The 15361-nt window shown below is 40.3% G+C and overlaps 1 protein-coding gene across 1 annotated transcript in view; it reads right to left on the bottom strand.

Moving 5' to 3' along the window:
• Positions 1–15361, bottom strand: part of dync2h1 (dynein cytoplasmic 2 heavy chain 1) — a 561613-nt gene that overhangs the window by 132078 nt on the left and 414174 nt on the right. The window contains exons 77-78 of the mRNA XM_060826048.1: positions 11644–11804; positions 5539–5664 (exon numbers count right to left, since the gene is read on the bottom strand). Of these exons, the coding sequence (XP_060682031.1) occupies positions 5539–5664; positions 11644–11804 (287 nt within the window). The remainder of the gene's footprint in view (positions 1–5538; positions 5665–11643; positions 11805–15361) is intronic.

The raw sequence follows: 15361 nt of genomic DNA, 5'->3' as shown, positions 1-15361 counted from the left end.
TATGAAACAAATATTATTTTCTTTAGTACACTGATCCCTATTTCTTGCACAGCAATATAAGGACACCATGCAACCCACTATATCTGTATTGAGTTAGATCTAAAGGAATTTCACCGACCTACGTGCTCCCCAGAGTCCTGCATCTTCCTCTATCTTTAACATCTAATGGATTTGAAGCAATGAGTGGTTCTCAAATCACTATGTTTGTTGCCAAAAAATAAGTGTAATGATGGGACTTGCTTGGCAGGAAGCTCTGACCTTAAATCATCCGCAAGCTTCCCTAATGAGCTATGCCTGCAGCGATGGAAGCTGACATAACCCAGTTAGTGCTTTGTGTGGGAAGTGCAGCTGTCTTGAGCATTGCCAAAACATCAGAGTGAAGTAGCCCTATTCACATCAGTACATGAAGAGAAGAATGGTGCAAACTCATGGACACCAGAAATTTTCAGACTCAGCCTGACACATTGATTGCAGCCTTTCAGATCCAACACATAACACAGGAGCTTAAAGGTTATTTCGGAAAAGAAAATTTAAAAACAAAAGAAAATTGAAAAATTTGCTTGCAACTTCAAGCAAGAGCACAAGCTTTTCTTTTAACCAAGTTTCTTACGGCATTTGCCACAGCAGCATATTTAGCTCACTGCAAATAAACCTCAACAGTTTTTTTCACTATTATAGACCAGTCTTAAAATGGGAAAGAAAACAGTGTTTTCTGTTTGCTACTTACATGCAATAGGAGTTTTATGCCCCATAAGGAAGCTGAAAGCTGTGCAGTTCATTCATTAGAGCTATGGCCATTCTCATCAATTTTCTGCTTTTGATTTTGGGATGCCTAAAAAAGGGTTAAATGGGGAGGGAAATCTTGCAAAACTTTAGATCTATTAAAGATTTGCATGAATAAATCTCAGTTCTCCTATAACTATTGTTGAATTATCATGCATTACTTTAATTGGAAAAAAAATTATTTCTAAACAATTGTAGTTCCCATAGATGAATTTAAATTTGCAATCATATAGTACTTGCTCAAATTTTCATTATTGGTACTGTTGATATCTAGTTTCATCATGCCATTTTTAGGAGAGGGAGCTACATATTAATGAAGCAAGATGTAAGGTTAATGAGGCTGTTAATTAATAATAATTCGCATTAATAGCTGCTGCTTAGTGTGAATCACATCTTCAAACTTGGAAAATGCAACCCATTGCTCGAATGTCCAAATGGATTTTCTTGGAGTTCTCAGACGATTCCCTAATTTCATGCCATAGTTCACATTATTCAGGCCCCTATAAGATTCTGCCCTGAAAATAATCATCTAAAATTTCTTATCATATTTTAGGAAAGACACTAACTGATTTTATATAAATAGAACAGTCAGAATAGTAGAAGGAATTTCAGATGATATTTATGATCCATTTCCGAATTTAAAGATTTTTCTTCTTGAAGTATGCTCATTCCTTAAGAAATCAGAACTAGAAGATGAAACAAGCCAGAAAGTTTTCCTTTATTCAGGAAGCAGTGCTATTTGTCATAACAAAATCCTTACACTGTGGAAACAGGCCCTTTGGCCCAACAAGTCCACACCAACCATCCAAAGAGCAACCCACCCAGACCCATTCCCCGACCCTGCTACTCTACATTTACCCCGACTAATACACCTAACCTATACATCCCCGAACGCTATGGGCAATTTAGCATGGTCAACTCACCTAACCTGCACATCTTTTGACTATGGGAGGAAACCCACGCAGACAGGGGGAGAATGTGCAAACTCCACACATACACAGTCACCCGAGGCCGGAATCAAACCTGGTTCCCTAGCGCTGTGAGGCAGCAGTGCTAACCACTGAGCCACTGTGCTGCCCCACAAATCTTGAATAATAGATCTTGAAAAATAGGTCTTGATCTATTATTGTTCAGTTAATTGGTAAACTAGAACTAGGAAACCATATTATCACATGCACCACTTTTAGGGAGTATCACCACAAAGTTGAAAAAGCCATTAACCCACCCAAACCTCCATTTATAAAAATAAAATAACTTAAAATGAATGACATTCACACATTTTTAAAATGGTGCTTTAGGGGAAAGAATATAAACAAAAGGCTAATATTTCAAATGGATTAAGTCTTGTGGGTTTGAAAATATACTTACTGAACATTTCAAAAGAAAAGAAATTGGCCCATTAAATTGAATAGTAACACAAAGTGATCCCACTTTGTGATACCAGTGCATAGATTCAAATAAGTCTGACCTCATGAGAACAGCGTCAAATTTAAAGTGGTAACATCACAAAAAATATTGAGATTGTGAAAGCTGATTTTGTAATAAGTAAAATGACAAGTAAATTAGAACAGTGATATCAGGAAATATGAGAAAAATTCAAATGAACATGCTATCAAATGTATTATGCCACATGGAGAATAATTCAGGACTGCCCAAATTTAAGCAAATTATGCCATCTACATTTAGACAATTAAAACTGATGAAAACAACACTAAATATGTAAAGCTTGCTGTGTTCTTCTAAAATAAAGACATCTCTCTTCTCACTCAAAATAACTTTTATGGCAGTCCAAAGTCAGGAACATGATTAATTCAACAGCATGACAGACTTGCGGTATCATAGTCCACTGTAATATATTAATGAAATTATTATGGTTTTAGACTCCAAGTTAATTTCTGCCAATTTATATTCCTTTTCATGTGTGTCCTTCCTGGAGGTTTCAATATCTCAAATATCTTGGTACATAAATAATCAGTTAGTTACATTACCTAAAAGAAAATCCTCGCACAATTTCACACTTCTCATCTGGGTAGTGTTAGGCTAATAAATCTAAACAATGTTTCCCAAGCCATAACATTTCTTGTTGGTTTGGTTGGTCCTTCTTACCTCACCATGCACTCTAATGCACAGTTGATTTTAGAGTATCAAACTTCATCAGCCATTTCATAAAGTTAGGCGCTTTAGTATTATAGGTGGAGTTAAATAAAAATCTTATTCTTAAATATTTTCCTAACCATTAAGATTATTTTGTGATTAAAAAAACTTGAATAAAAAAAGAAAATAAGACATATGCTGGGGTAAAATGTACTTATCAATTTATCTATGGCCTCAGTTTAAGAATTAGTGATCAGAAAACCAAAAGAAAAACTGGATCAAGTATACATGGCATAAATGAATATCCAGTTTTGGATTGCAGTTCTAAAACTGGAATGGAGCCTCACACTTGTAAAGTCAAAAGCACCTAATGCTAATTTCAGTCAGCACACAGCAAACTTCGCATATGCTTTCCAAAATGACATGCATCACATTTCCAGGATGGTGATCGGGGTGGAGTCTACCTAACCTTACTTTTTCACCCAGAAAATAGATTCCCATTTTTTTTGCACAAATTTTGCTTGTTCTTTAGCGCCAGCTAAGCTCCATACAAAGAATTGAAATACATTCCTGGACAGGTATATTTTATTTACATGACCACTGTCAATAAACTTGGCAGTAATTTGAGGTAAGTAACCTCAAAGATTATAAAATATTCGAAGATATGACTTCTTCTCAATTACATTTTAAAATCTTTCCTTTAAATTTATGAAGTGTTCATTAATTACCAAACTTGCCTCATTAACTATCATGAAGGACAAAGTGAGGACTGCAGATGCTGGAGATCAGAGCTTAAAAATGTGTTGTTGGAAAAGCACAGCAGGTCAGGCAGCATCAAAGGAACAGGAGAATCGACGTTTTGGGCATAAGCCTTTCTTCCTGAAGAAGGGCTTATGCCCGAAATGTTGATTCTCCTGTTCCTTTGATGCTGCCTGACCTGCTGCGCTTTTCCAGCAACACATTTTTAAGCTCATTAACTACCTACCCTGCCCTGATGACATCCCTCACATTTGATTCTGTCCCAATCTTACTACATGCTGTTCCCAGAAGAACTCACCACTCAGTAAATATCCCAGAATTCACCATATCCCTTGTCTCCACAACATTTTTAAAAGCCATTGTGCACTGGGAAAAGCACTATCTTCATAGAGCTGGCCTGCATGGTTCCTAAGGTTTCCACTGGACATGACATAAAGAAGAAATCAGCTCTCCTCTTTGCAGGCAAGTGAAGGTCCTACTGAATGTGTAAGTACAGACGCAAGACTTCCTCTTTTCCCAGGACTAACAATAGAAGTCACAAACAATGCCAATTTGGATGGAGATTACCACACCCCCACCAGGTTAAAGCAGTACAAGCTGTCTGTAGGAATGTGCAACACGGTAGGCAAAACATTAATACCCTTCTTCACTCTGCCAACATAAGTGCCACCATCTTCTCTCTGAACCTCACACTCATTCTATCTCTGCTACCGGATCCACTACCAAGGCTTATACTCTAGCACTCTTATTATTGCCTTCAACATTTTCCGTCACTCTCCGTTATCTTCAACACTCAACACCACTAACTGTACATCCAAGCCTTCCCAAGTCCCTCAACTGGTGTGAAGGCTGCCCTTTATCAACCATATCAGGACTCCCAAGCAAAGACTATCTTCCTTCGCTTGGCTGAGGAAGAACAACCAAGACAAGTTTCTTTCCTTTGTGTCTGTGCAAAAGTGCAAGGCAAGGCAATGCAGGACAGGAATGCTCGGAGCACCCAGCTCAGCTCAGAATGAGTGCGTACTATGGCAACAAGTGATGAGCCTGGAGATGTAGCCTGGTGCAGTGCATGAACTGTGCATGTGTCTCTGAATTCACAATGTCGTTGTTGAAGCATTGCAATGAAAGCTGCAAGTTCATCTCAAGGTGCAGCACTGAAGTTCAGAAGCATCCTGCAAGTGGATCAAAGATGTGCCACACAAGGGTTCTTAAAGACAGGTGCATGTCAGATGTCAATGGAAGTGGGTGAGTGTGGCCCTTGCCCATGAAACGTGCCCTTGCCCATGGAACGTGATGTTGGTGCCTGGTGCCCCACATGGAAGTCCTTCAGAGCAAGCAGCAACCTGAATTTGTTGTGTACTCACTGGATTTCATTTGAACTTTTCTCAACATTTAGCTTGTTTGCAGAGTTGGGGAGAAAGAAAGCTAAATATTAATAAGGTGAGTGGGTTATCAAGAAACCAGTTAACAAGCAGTAATTCCCCTTAACTGGCAACTTACTGCTGCCCAGTGTGGAATGGACTGTGTAGCTATCTGTGTAGATATAATATGGTTCCCATTTTGATTCTTTGGTTGTTAACTGCAAATATTTTCCTTCTCATAAATCTTTAACAAGAATGGTTTTATTGAAATATATAGCAGATGGATCAGAAACCTAAACTAAAAATACTCAATCAAAACAAAAATCAGTTTGTGTATAAAAATATCAAAGATTTGACATTCCAGCAGTCAAGGTTATGATATTCATAATGGCTTGAAAAATTGTCATGTACAGTTTACTGTGACAAGAGATTTATCCAGTGAACATTTTAACATATTATAAAAACAAAATACTCACTGGTTGGCAGTGTTTTTAAGTATAAGGGCTGACTGTAACTCTAAATACATTTAAACAATCCTTACCTTTTCTAAAACTGGCAGCCAGACTGTAACCAGATGCAAGTTCTTTAAACACAACCATTCTCCATTGCGTGCACATTCTTTTAATGTTTGGATGGCTATATCAGCTTGACCCTGGCCCATAGCCACCTGCAGAGGTAGAACAAAACGTAATTTTTTTGTCTCTGCTAATGCCTTTGAAATGATAAATGTTTAATAATCATGAGTGGCTAGTTAAACAAAGAGAACTAAACGGCTGTGATATCATACATTAAAACTTAACTGATATAATAAGTTAACTGATATATTATAGTATCGGATATGCACTATAAAAGATAAGTTCTATGATTTCCACCATCTTTTTTAAAAGCACATATTAATTACATTAAAGCATATAAATTAGGAGCATGAGTCAGCCATTTAGTCCTTTTGAGGCTTCAAGATCTGCCATTTAGTAAGACCTTAACTGTTCTGATTGCAGATTCAATTTCACATTTCTATCTACCCCAATAACATTTTACTCCCTTGTCAGTCAGGAATTCACCTACTCGGTTGTACAAATATTCAATGACCTTGCCTATAATGGTCTCTGGGGAGGAGTATTTCAAAAGCTCTCCATTATTGGAGAGAGAAAATACTCATCTCCATCTTAAATGGATGACTCCTTATTTGTAAATTGTATTCCCTAGATGTAATCTGTCCTTAATCACGGGGGGAACCTCCTTTCAGCATTCTCCATATAAAGTCACCTCAAGGTCTTATGTACTCCAATATGATTACCTCTCAGTTTTCTATAATTCAATGGATACAGAATAAATCTTTCTTTCTAAGATAACTCTTCTTCCCAGGCCTCAATTGAGTGAATCTTCACTGAATTGCATCTGATACACTTACATTCTTTCTCAAGTAGGGGGATGACGTTTACACTCTGCCTGCAATCCCATCTTTTAAAATCAATTAAACTGCATTATCAAGTTCTTTAGAGATGATTTACATGCATGAAATCTTGGCGCTCTAAATATTTTTACATTTTTCGACCTGCATTGTTAGCTCTCTACCTGCTATTACAAGCTCCCATCCAAGAAATCAATTGGCCAAGTCTTAAAATATTATGATCCTTCTAAAAATGACTTTTGATCAAAAAAGAGAAAATAATGTTTTAGACTAAATGGATCACCTAATGATATCAAACATATATCTTTCCCATTGTATTACCAAATTATGTCCTCACATTGATATTACAAGCTTTCTGAAATATTCTGAATTGCAAGGGCAAATATTGGAGGTTTAAAATGTTAACCCAGTAGCAATTACTTTCTATGCTATTTGTTTCAAAGGCAAAGAATAGAATCGAGCAGATTCTATAATTATGGAAGGATGCAATGGCCTAAAGGTATTATCACTAGATTATTAATCCAGGAACTCAGCTAATGTTCCGGGGACCCGGGTTCAAATCCCACCATGGCAGATGGTGGTATGTGTATTCAATAAAAAAAGCCAATTGTCATGAAAAACCCATCTGGTTCATTACTGTCCTTCAGGGAGGAAAATCTAGCCTACATAGGACTCCAAACCCAAAGCAATTTGGTTGGTGCTCAACTACCTTCGGGGCAATTAGGAATGGGCAATAAATGCTGTCCTAGCCAGCAATGCCCGCATCCTGCGAATGAATAAAACACTGATACCTGGGATGAGGGAGTAGGATTTTATGGGGGTGTGTATTGCTTTCCCACATCCCCCCCTCGCAAGCATCAGCTGAGGCATCTAAAAACAACGCATCCCACAGTCCAAATGTCTTGCCGACAAGATAATCCTAATTCCTTCCCAGAGGCTAAACAGATCAGGAATGGCAATTCTGCCTCTCAGGAAGAGGAAATCTCATTTCTGAGTTTTCTAAACCGACTCAATTAGCCAACTGCTCAGGCACTGGCAGAGTTGTGGGTATTGCTGAGATAACACACAGGCCCACACAGCACCTTCACAGATCCTGAAGCCAGGTAACACCCTTGAATTAAGTGCAGGGGGGGATGAGGCAGCCTGGCCACTGGAACTGGTGGTAGTGCCAGGTGCATTTGAAAATTATGGAAGTCAGATGGGGAGGACTATTGGGGCTGGCTCTAATATGAATTGGGCATGATTTATAGGATAAGTTAGCCAGCTTATCTGCCTTTTAAATCACTTTGGTTTAAAAAAGTAGCCTTCCCATTCCTGCCTGCCTTGCACACCCACTTGCCAACTCATGCCAACCAGGACATGCCATGAGCTGTATAATGTTTAGCTCAGTCCATTTGATAACAAATTCATTTGAACATTCAATTTCAAATTTAAAATGGAAGGCGCATTTCCAATTTCAGGGCCTGCCCAAGTTGGATCTGTATTAGGGGAGGACAGGACAGGACAGTGGAAAGGTAATATTCTATCTACTTTACATAGTTGTGCTGCAGCAACTAGCCCAATAAGGGGCTGTAAATACCCAGATTAGGTATTTACCAGATAGATAACAGACGTCATTGCTCTGCAATAAGGAAGAATATAAGAATTTCATCTCTATAGATCCATCATGTTACTCCGCATTTTTCTTCGCTAAAGAAGTTCCCAGTTTACTCATTTGTTTCAGATGACTATAACCTCTCAGGATAGGTGTGACCTTTTTAGATTGCTTTTGATCTTTCTCAATAAGTCTACACACAGACTTTGTAATTTGTAGACAAGCGTGAAATGTGGATCGGTATAAGTTATCCTGGACAACACATGGTGAGGGTATTTACACACACAGTTGCTACTAGCATGCATAGCAGATGGATCTTGACATCATTCATTTTCAATGGTGAATTGACAGCCAGCAGTGACATTTTTAGAGCTCAACACTCCACATAACTTCCTCTTGTAACCTCAAAGATGAGCACATATTCACCAGTAGAAAGTGCACTTCAAGAAGTCAAGATTACTTCAGATGAGTTTCTGGTTGTTGTCTCAATTCTGCATCAGTGGGCAATGTACATTGTGTTATCGGTCATTAGGGAATCCGAGTTGCAGAAGCACCATGCAAAGTTTCATAGGGTAATAACAGTAGTAGAACCAACATTCTTTCAATTTCAGAGTTGACCTGGAATCTCTCCCACGTTAACTGAATTCCCTTGTGGATACCACTGATATGTTCTGGATTTGCAGATAGATACTCAACTAGCTTCGCTATATCATGAACATATTTTCCTTGGTGAGATTCAAACATGGTGCTTCTTGTCTAGAGACAGGGACTCTATGCATCATACACAATCTTTCCTGCAATTTAGATGAGGAGTAGGAGAATAGCTGTCAGCAGCTGGCCACATTCATCTTGCACCTGAACTTCAGCATGGAACAAGATGTGAAGTCTCATTACTTCTGTAATGAGGTACTCACTGCAAGTGCCACTTGCTGCCAGCCACAAAGCAAGGCAAAAACTCCATTTCCAGTAGCTGTGAGGTGGTGTTGGTAATAACCTTTTATGCATCTAGCTTCTTTCAGGCTGAGGACTTTGCAACAAATCATTGTTTGGCCTGCATGGTTACATCACTGATGCTCCCTATTTATTAACAGCTAACAAAAGTTAATTCCCTCCTACCAATAAAATTTAGATAGTGCTCTAGAGTACAAGCTATCCCATGGGACACTGTGCCAATGACTGCACACACATCACTTTGATGGCACCACATGTTAACTCTGTCGTATACGGGAACTGAAAGGAATTCTATGACCTCAATGTCTAACTTGTGTGCAACCACATGCAGATAACTATGCAGTCAATAATCGGAGCTGAAAATGTGTTGCTGGAAAAGTGCAGCAGGTCAGGCAGCATCCAAGGAGCAGAAGAATCGACGTTTCGGGCATGAGCCCTTCTTCAGGAATGAGGAGAGTGTGCCAAGCAGGCTAAGATAAAAGGTAGGGAGAAGGGACTTGGGGGAGGGGTGTTAGAAATGCGATAGGTGGAAGGAGGTTAAGGTGAGGGTGATAAGCCGGAGTGGGGGTGGGGGTGGGGGCGGAGAGGTCAGGAAGAAGATTGCAGGTTAGGAAGATGGTGCTGAGTTCGAGGGTTGGGACTGAAACAAGGTGGAGGGGGGAGGGAAAATGAGGAAACTGGAGAAATCTGAGTTCATCCCTTGTGGTTGGAGGGTTCCTAGGCAGAAGATGAGGCGCTCTTCCTCCAGCCGTCGTGTTGCTATGGTCTGGTGATGGAGAAGTCCAAGGAACTGCATGTCCTTGGTGGAGTGGGAGGGGGATTTGAAGTGTTGAGCCATGGGGTATTTAGGTTGGTTGGCCCGGGTGTCCCAGAAGTGTTCTCTGAAATGTTCCACAAGTAGGCGGCTTGTCTCCCCAACATAGAGGAGGCCACATCGGGTGCAGGGGATGTAGTAAATGATGTGTGTGGAGGTGCAGGTGAATTTGTGGCGGATATGGGAAGGATCCCTTGGGGCCTTGGAGGGAAGTAAAGGGCGAGGTGTGAGCACAAGTTTTGCATTTCTTGCGGATGCACCTCATCTTTCGCCTAGGAACCCTCCAACCACAAGGGATGAACTCAGATTTCTCCAGTTTCCTCATTTCCCCCCCCTCACCTTGTCTCAGTCCCAACCCTTGAACTCAGCACCACCTTCCTAACCTGCAATCTTCTTCCTGACCTCTCCGCCCCAACCCCCACTCCTGCCTATCACCCTCACCTTATCACCCTGACCTTAACCAATGCCCCTCACCCAAATCCCTCCTCCCTACCTTTTATCTTAGCCTGGCTTGGCACACTTTCCTCATTCCTGAAGAAGGGCTCATGTCCAAAACGTCGATTCTCCTGCTCCTTGGATGCTGCCTGACCTGCTGCGCTTTTCCAGCAACACATTTTCAGCTCTGATCTCCAGCATCTGCAGTCCTCACTTTCTCCTAGTCAATAATCGGTATCAAGGTTATATTCCTAATATGAGAGGGTGGGGGTCTTTTTATTTTCTGTATTTTTGATTGTGGACGGAAAAGAATTGTTTTGAATCAACGACTGATGAAGGATTACTGCTTGATTTTGAAAACATGAACATGACATGCATTGCAAGTACTGTTTACATAGATGCCAGTACAAGCAATAGTAGAATTAAGTGTAGATGAGCTGGAGCCAAAAGTACAAATGAATATTAATTCTAGTTATTACAAGAAAATGGATTATATATACAGGTAAACAATTACGAACCATTGACATATAATCTCTACTAGTAAAAAACTCAAAAACCCTTTATAAAACTTTTCATACATACATTCCAGAAAAAGACAAAAGAAAGGGTCTGGAGGAAGGGACTGGGAAGGCAGTTCAATAGACTCCAGGACTCCCAGCAATTGCTTTAACATACACTTTAGGAAGTAGAGGCTAATTGGTACTAAAATTGAATCCAAGCTGCAGAACTGTCCACAGGACTTCAAGTGTAATCAGATTCCTATACATATTATCATAATTTCTCTGATTCTTAATTTTATCTCTTTAAATGCAAGTTAAAGTGCTTTTTTAATGGGTTTGGTAAATGACAAAATAGAAACACGGCTTAGTTATGTATTCTAAATTCTTTTCCTCGACTACTTTAAAGTTCTTACTTGTCTATATGCTCTGCTTATTCATTCTACTAAATTTCACCAGCTCCCATGTAACTATATTGAAATTGCTAGTTACAAACCCATTCTGCATGCTTAGAGTTGAATTAATAATTTTGACTTCAAATAGAATTTTTGTATGCATTTCACTCAAAAAATAAAGAGAGCTCCATATATTATGATCAGTTTAATTTACTTGACTATATATCCAATTTTTAAAATGGCCCTAAAGACTTCTGGTTGGTACAACAAATACATAACACAACAGAGTTACCGCAGTGCCCAATTTTTAACCTATAATTATTAATTAGTCAACAAATACTTAAAATACTATCTTTTACTCTAACTACTATTCAGCAAAGGTTTTAGTGGATATCAATAAATGGCTTATTATCTTTACTAAAGAGTATTCACTGGATATCATAGGAGTGCTTTAAATGTTCATTTGTAAATAAAACCGTATCATTTTCTAGATAAGTAATGGGAATGACAGTTTGATACTATGTGAATGTTTCCCTCTTGTTTCCATACCTCATGGAAATTTTCTCTCCCGATAGTTTCACTGGCCAACTCTTGAAGCTCTTGGGAAGGATCAGCACCAGGCGAAATTATAATGAGAACCGGCTCAGCTGCCAACGTCTCTGTTAAGAGACGCTTCAGATTCAAAGGTGGTGGGGACAATTCTTTCATTCCTATAAGAAAGTAAATCCTGCTTAACATTTGAAATAATGGATATCATTTCCTGATAGCAAAACAAATATAAATAGACACAGTATATTAAAACTCCATTGGTGCAATAATAAAACAAGTAAAATAGTGAAAAGAAAACAAATATTGCTTCAACATTCTTGACCTCAAATATAATAAAGTAATGAAAGATTGCAAACACACTGTAAATAACACACTGCATAGACAAAGACATGCTGAAGCCAGCTGACAGCTTGTGTACATCTGCAAGCTGAAGCTGAACTGTAGCAAGCTACATTTGATGTTGACAAATTGACATAATGGCCTAGATCTTCTGACGAGAAGAATCATTGTAGCACCAAATACTGGAGTTGTGCATCAGGACCATACAGGAGGCCCAATATAGGGGACTCCCCAGGAATTGCCCTGCAAGTTGAAACTTTCATTGAGTAATTACCCAGCATCACCCAGGAAGGCTTTGAATAATTTAGAGTTGGAGTCAGAGACTTCCAGTTTCAAATTGACTAAAAAAACTTAGAGAAATTAAAATTAGCTAACTCTAGGCTAAGTATGAAACTGAGCCTCCCAACTCACTGTTGACACCCCACTTTTGATGGCCAGGGACAGCTGAACATAGTGCCAAACCATTCCATAACTCCTCCCCATCTCTCTGGACACAACAATTTCAGATCTTTCTCCAAACTTGACTCTTAGCCAACCATCTCCAACACTGTACCCACCACAGACACCACCAAAGTCCTCCCACAGCTGAACTCAACACTCAAATCTCTGCAGATCTAACACCCACCATTTCTGCAAACACCTGACCCTACCATCTTACAAGGATCCAACCCCCAGCATAACTACAAGGATCAGAGCCCCACCATCTCCACAAGGAACCAACCCCTATCATCTCCCATGGACCTGACGACCACCATCTCCCCATTGACCAGACCACCATCTCCGCAAAAACCCAACTCTCCATGGACCCAATCCCTGCTGACTCCCACCATGGACAAGGCCCCCACCCCAATCCCCATAAACACAACCCCACTGACTCGCCATGGACCCAATCCCTGTCAATTCCTGCTGGATCCCAATGGATGACTTGCTATGGACACAGCCCGTACCAACTTTCCATGAACTCAAACCCCTGCCAATGCCCCACAGACCCAAATCCTACTGACCCCACCCTCCATGACTCCCATGGACCGCACTATCATCAGCTCCCCGTGGACCCTACCCCCAACAAGCACTGGCAACTCTCCACTGACCCACCCCAGCGACACCTCATGGACCCAATCCCTGGCATATGGCCATAGAACCAACCCCCACCAGGTATCCATAGACCAATCCCTGCTGATACCACATGGACCCACACCCACTGATTCCCCATGAATTCAATCCCTGCCAATTCCTCTTGGTCGCAACGCCCACCATCTCTGCACAGATCCAAAGCTGCATTAACTGGCCCGAGACCAGACTCTCACAACTCCCAATGGAGCAAAAATGCAGATGCTGGAGATTAGAGTTGAGTGTGGTGCTTCCTGATGAAGGGCTTTTGCCTAAAACATTGATTTTCCTACTCCTTAACTGCTGCCTGACCTGCTGTGCTTTTCCAGCACCATACTCTCGACTCAGCTCCCAATGAAAACACCCCTAATGGTTTTCATGCAACTGAACTTTACTCACTCTCCATAGACCTAACACAGCCTGATCCAACTACCCCTCATCCCAATCCTCTGATCCACATGCCCAGACTGGAAATGTCCAACAGCCCCTGACTCACTCTCCAATGTACCCTAAGCAATATCCCAGTGACCTGCCATCTAAGCACTTCATCCACTTGGAAGCCCACTCACTCACTGCCTGGCACAGCACTTCTTCACACACCTGGCATTCCAAACACTATCTACCTGGCACCCTACCCCTTCACCCACCAGTCACCCTATTCGCTATCTATCTTAGCTTCTCTGCAGGCAATGGAAATAGTTTTAGGATCTTTAAATCCTGCAATACAACACAAATGGTCATGAAAAACTCTACTTTTTCAAAAGCGATTTGCATCTCTGCTTGCTGTGTGGGTTCCCAGGCTAGACTAGACAGCTTCAATTCAAAAGGCTCCTAGCAATGTTTGATAAATCTATTAGAGAACTTTGAGCAGGGTGAATAAAGGGAAAACAGCAGATATATTGTATTTGGATTTCAAAAATGCAGTCACCCCGCGGTACCATACAAAAGGTCACAGCACAAGATATAAAGGCACAAAGTTGAGGGTTATATTTCAGCATAGACAGAGGATTGGCTAACAAAGAAAAAGAGAGTCAGGATAACTGGGTCATTTCAAAGTTGGCATAGTTTTCAAAGGGGTTTGACAGAATCAATATGGAGGCTTCGCTATTCACAATCTACGTTAATGACTTTGGTGAAAGGACAGAGTCTATTATAACCAAATTTGCTTATGATACAAAGATAAGTTAGAAAGTAAGATGTGAGGAGGACAAAAAGCTTAGATTTTCATGGAATCAGGCAGAATCAAGACTTAATTTCTGGACTCTTAACCCAAGTCACATTTCTGACAGTAAGGAACAAGGGTGTCGGTATTGGGCTCATCTGTATTCTCACTTTTGCCACTCCGCTATGGGAGCAGGCATTTCAAACCTTTTCCCCAACCTCAGGAAAATATTTATAGAGTTAAACCTGTTCTGTCAGTAGAAACGATTCAAGGAATCTCAGAGATGTGGTAAATCATAGTGGAACTTTAGTCATGAATCAGGAACCACACAAAATTTCATCATTCTCTGTGAAATGCATTGTCTGACTTACCTTCTCAAAGTCAATCAATCACTGCCATCCATTGTTTAAATGACAAAAAAAATTATCTACTTTCTATCACTTAATCTTATGTAAATTAACGCATAGGTCTTGAAAAACACAGCTCTATCAAAGATCAGGTTTTTAAAAGGCCATCTGGATCAACAAATAGCTGACTATTGTTTAGCCTGTTTGAAACAATTCCTAGACAAACTCATTCTGTATGCTTGACTGAACTAGAAGAATAATTAATGCACTGAGCTCAACAGGCAATGTTGACACAGCTTTTATTGGAGTGCTAGCTTTGTTTTGATTGACATTTCATTTCCTCAATGGTTGTGATAAAATTTAATAAGAACCTCGCTGAGGATATCTCGATCCCATATTTCTACTTTCTCCCAATATCTCTTGCCGTTAAGATCTGAACAAAATTACTTGTCTATGTTTTTGAATGGCTGTGTTTGCTGGCACCAATACATGCACGGTATGCACTGCTTTAAATTATGCATATACAGATTTCAGAAGATGTGGTGGAGGGAAGGTAGGAAATCAGGACTGGGGCAGTGTACAGGGAGAGAGATTGGGACAGGGGAGGGGAAAGAGCAGGGGGATGTTGTCAGGTTTTGGGAGAAAACCCAAGGGGAATTAGGCGAGGGTATATGAATGGAGGGAGCACAGAAATGAGATGGAGAGGGCCTCCCTATCCTTAGGCTCTCTTTGTTGACTACTCACACCGCCTCTTCAAAAT

Source organism: Hemiscyllium ocellatum, chromosome 6 (assembly GCF_020745735.1).
Source record: "Hemiscyllium ocellatum isolate sHemOce1 chromosome 6, sHemOce1.pat.X.cur, whole genome shotgun sequence".
Taxonomy (NCBI): Eukaryota; Metazoa; Chordata; class Chondrichthyes; order Orectolobiformes; family Hemiscylliidae; genus Hemiscyllium; species Hemiscyllium ocellatum.
The sequence above is the reverse complement of the archived record's forward strand: the minus strand, read 5'-3'. Positions and strand labels throughout refer to the sequence as shown.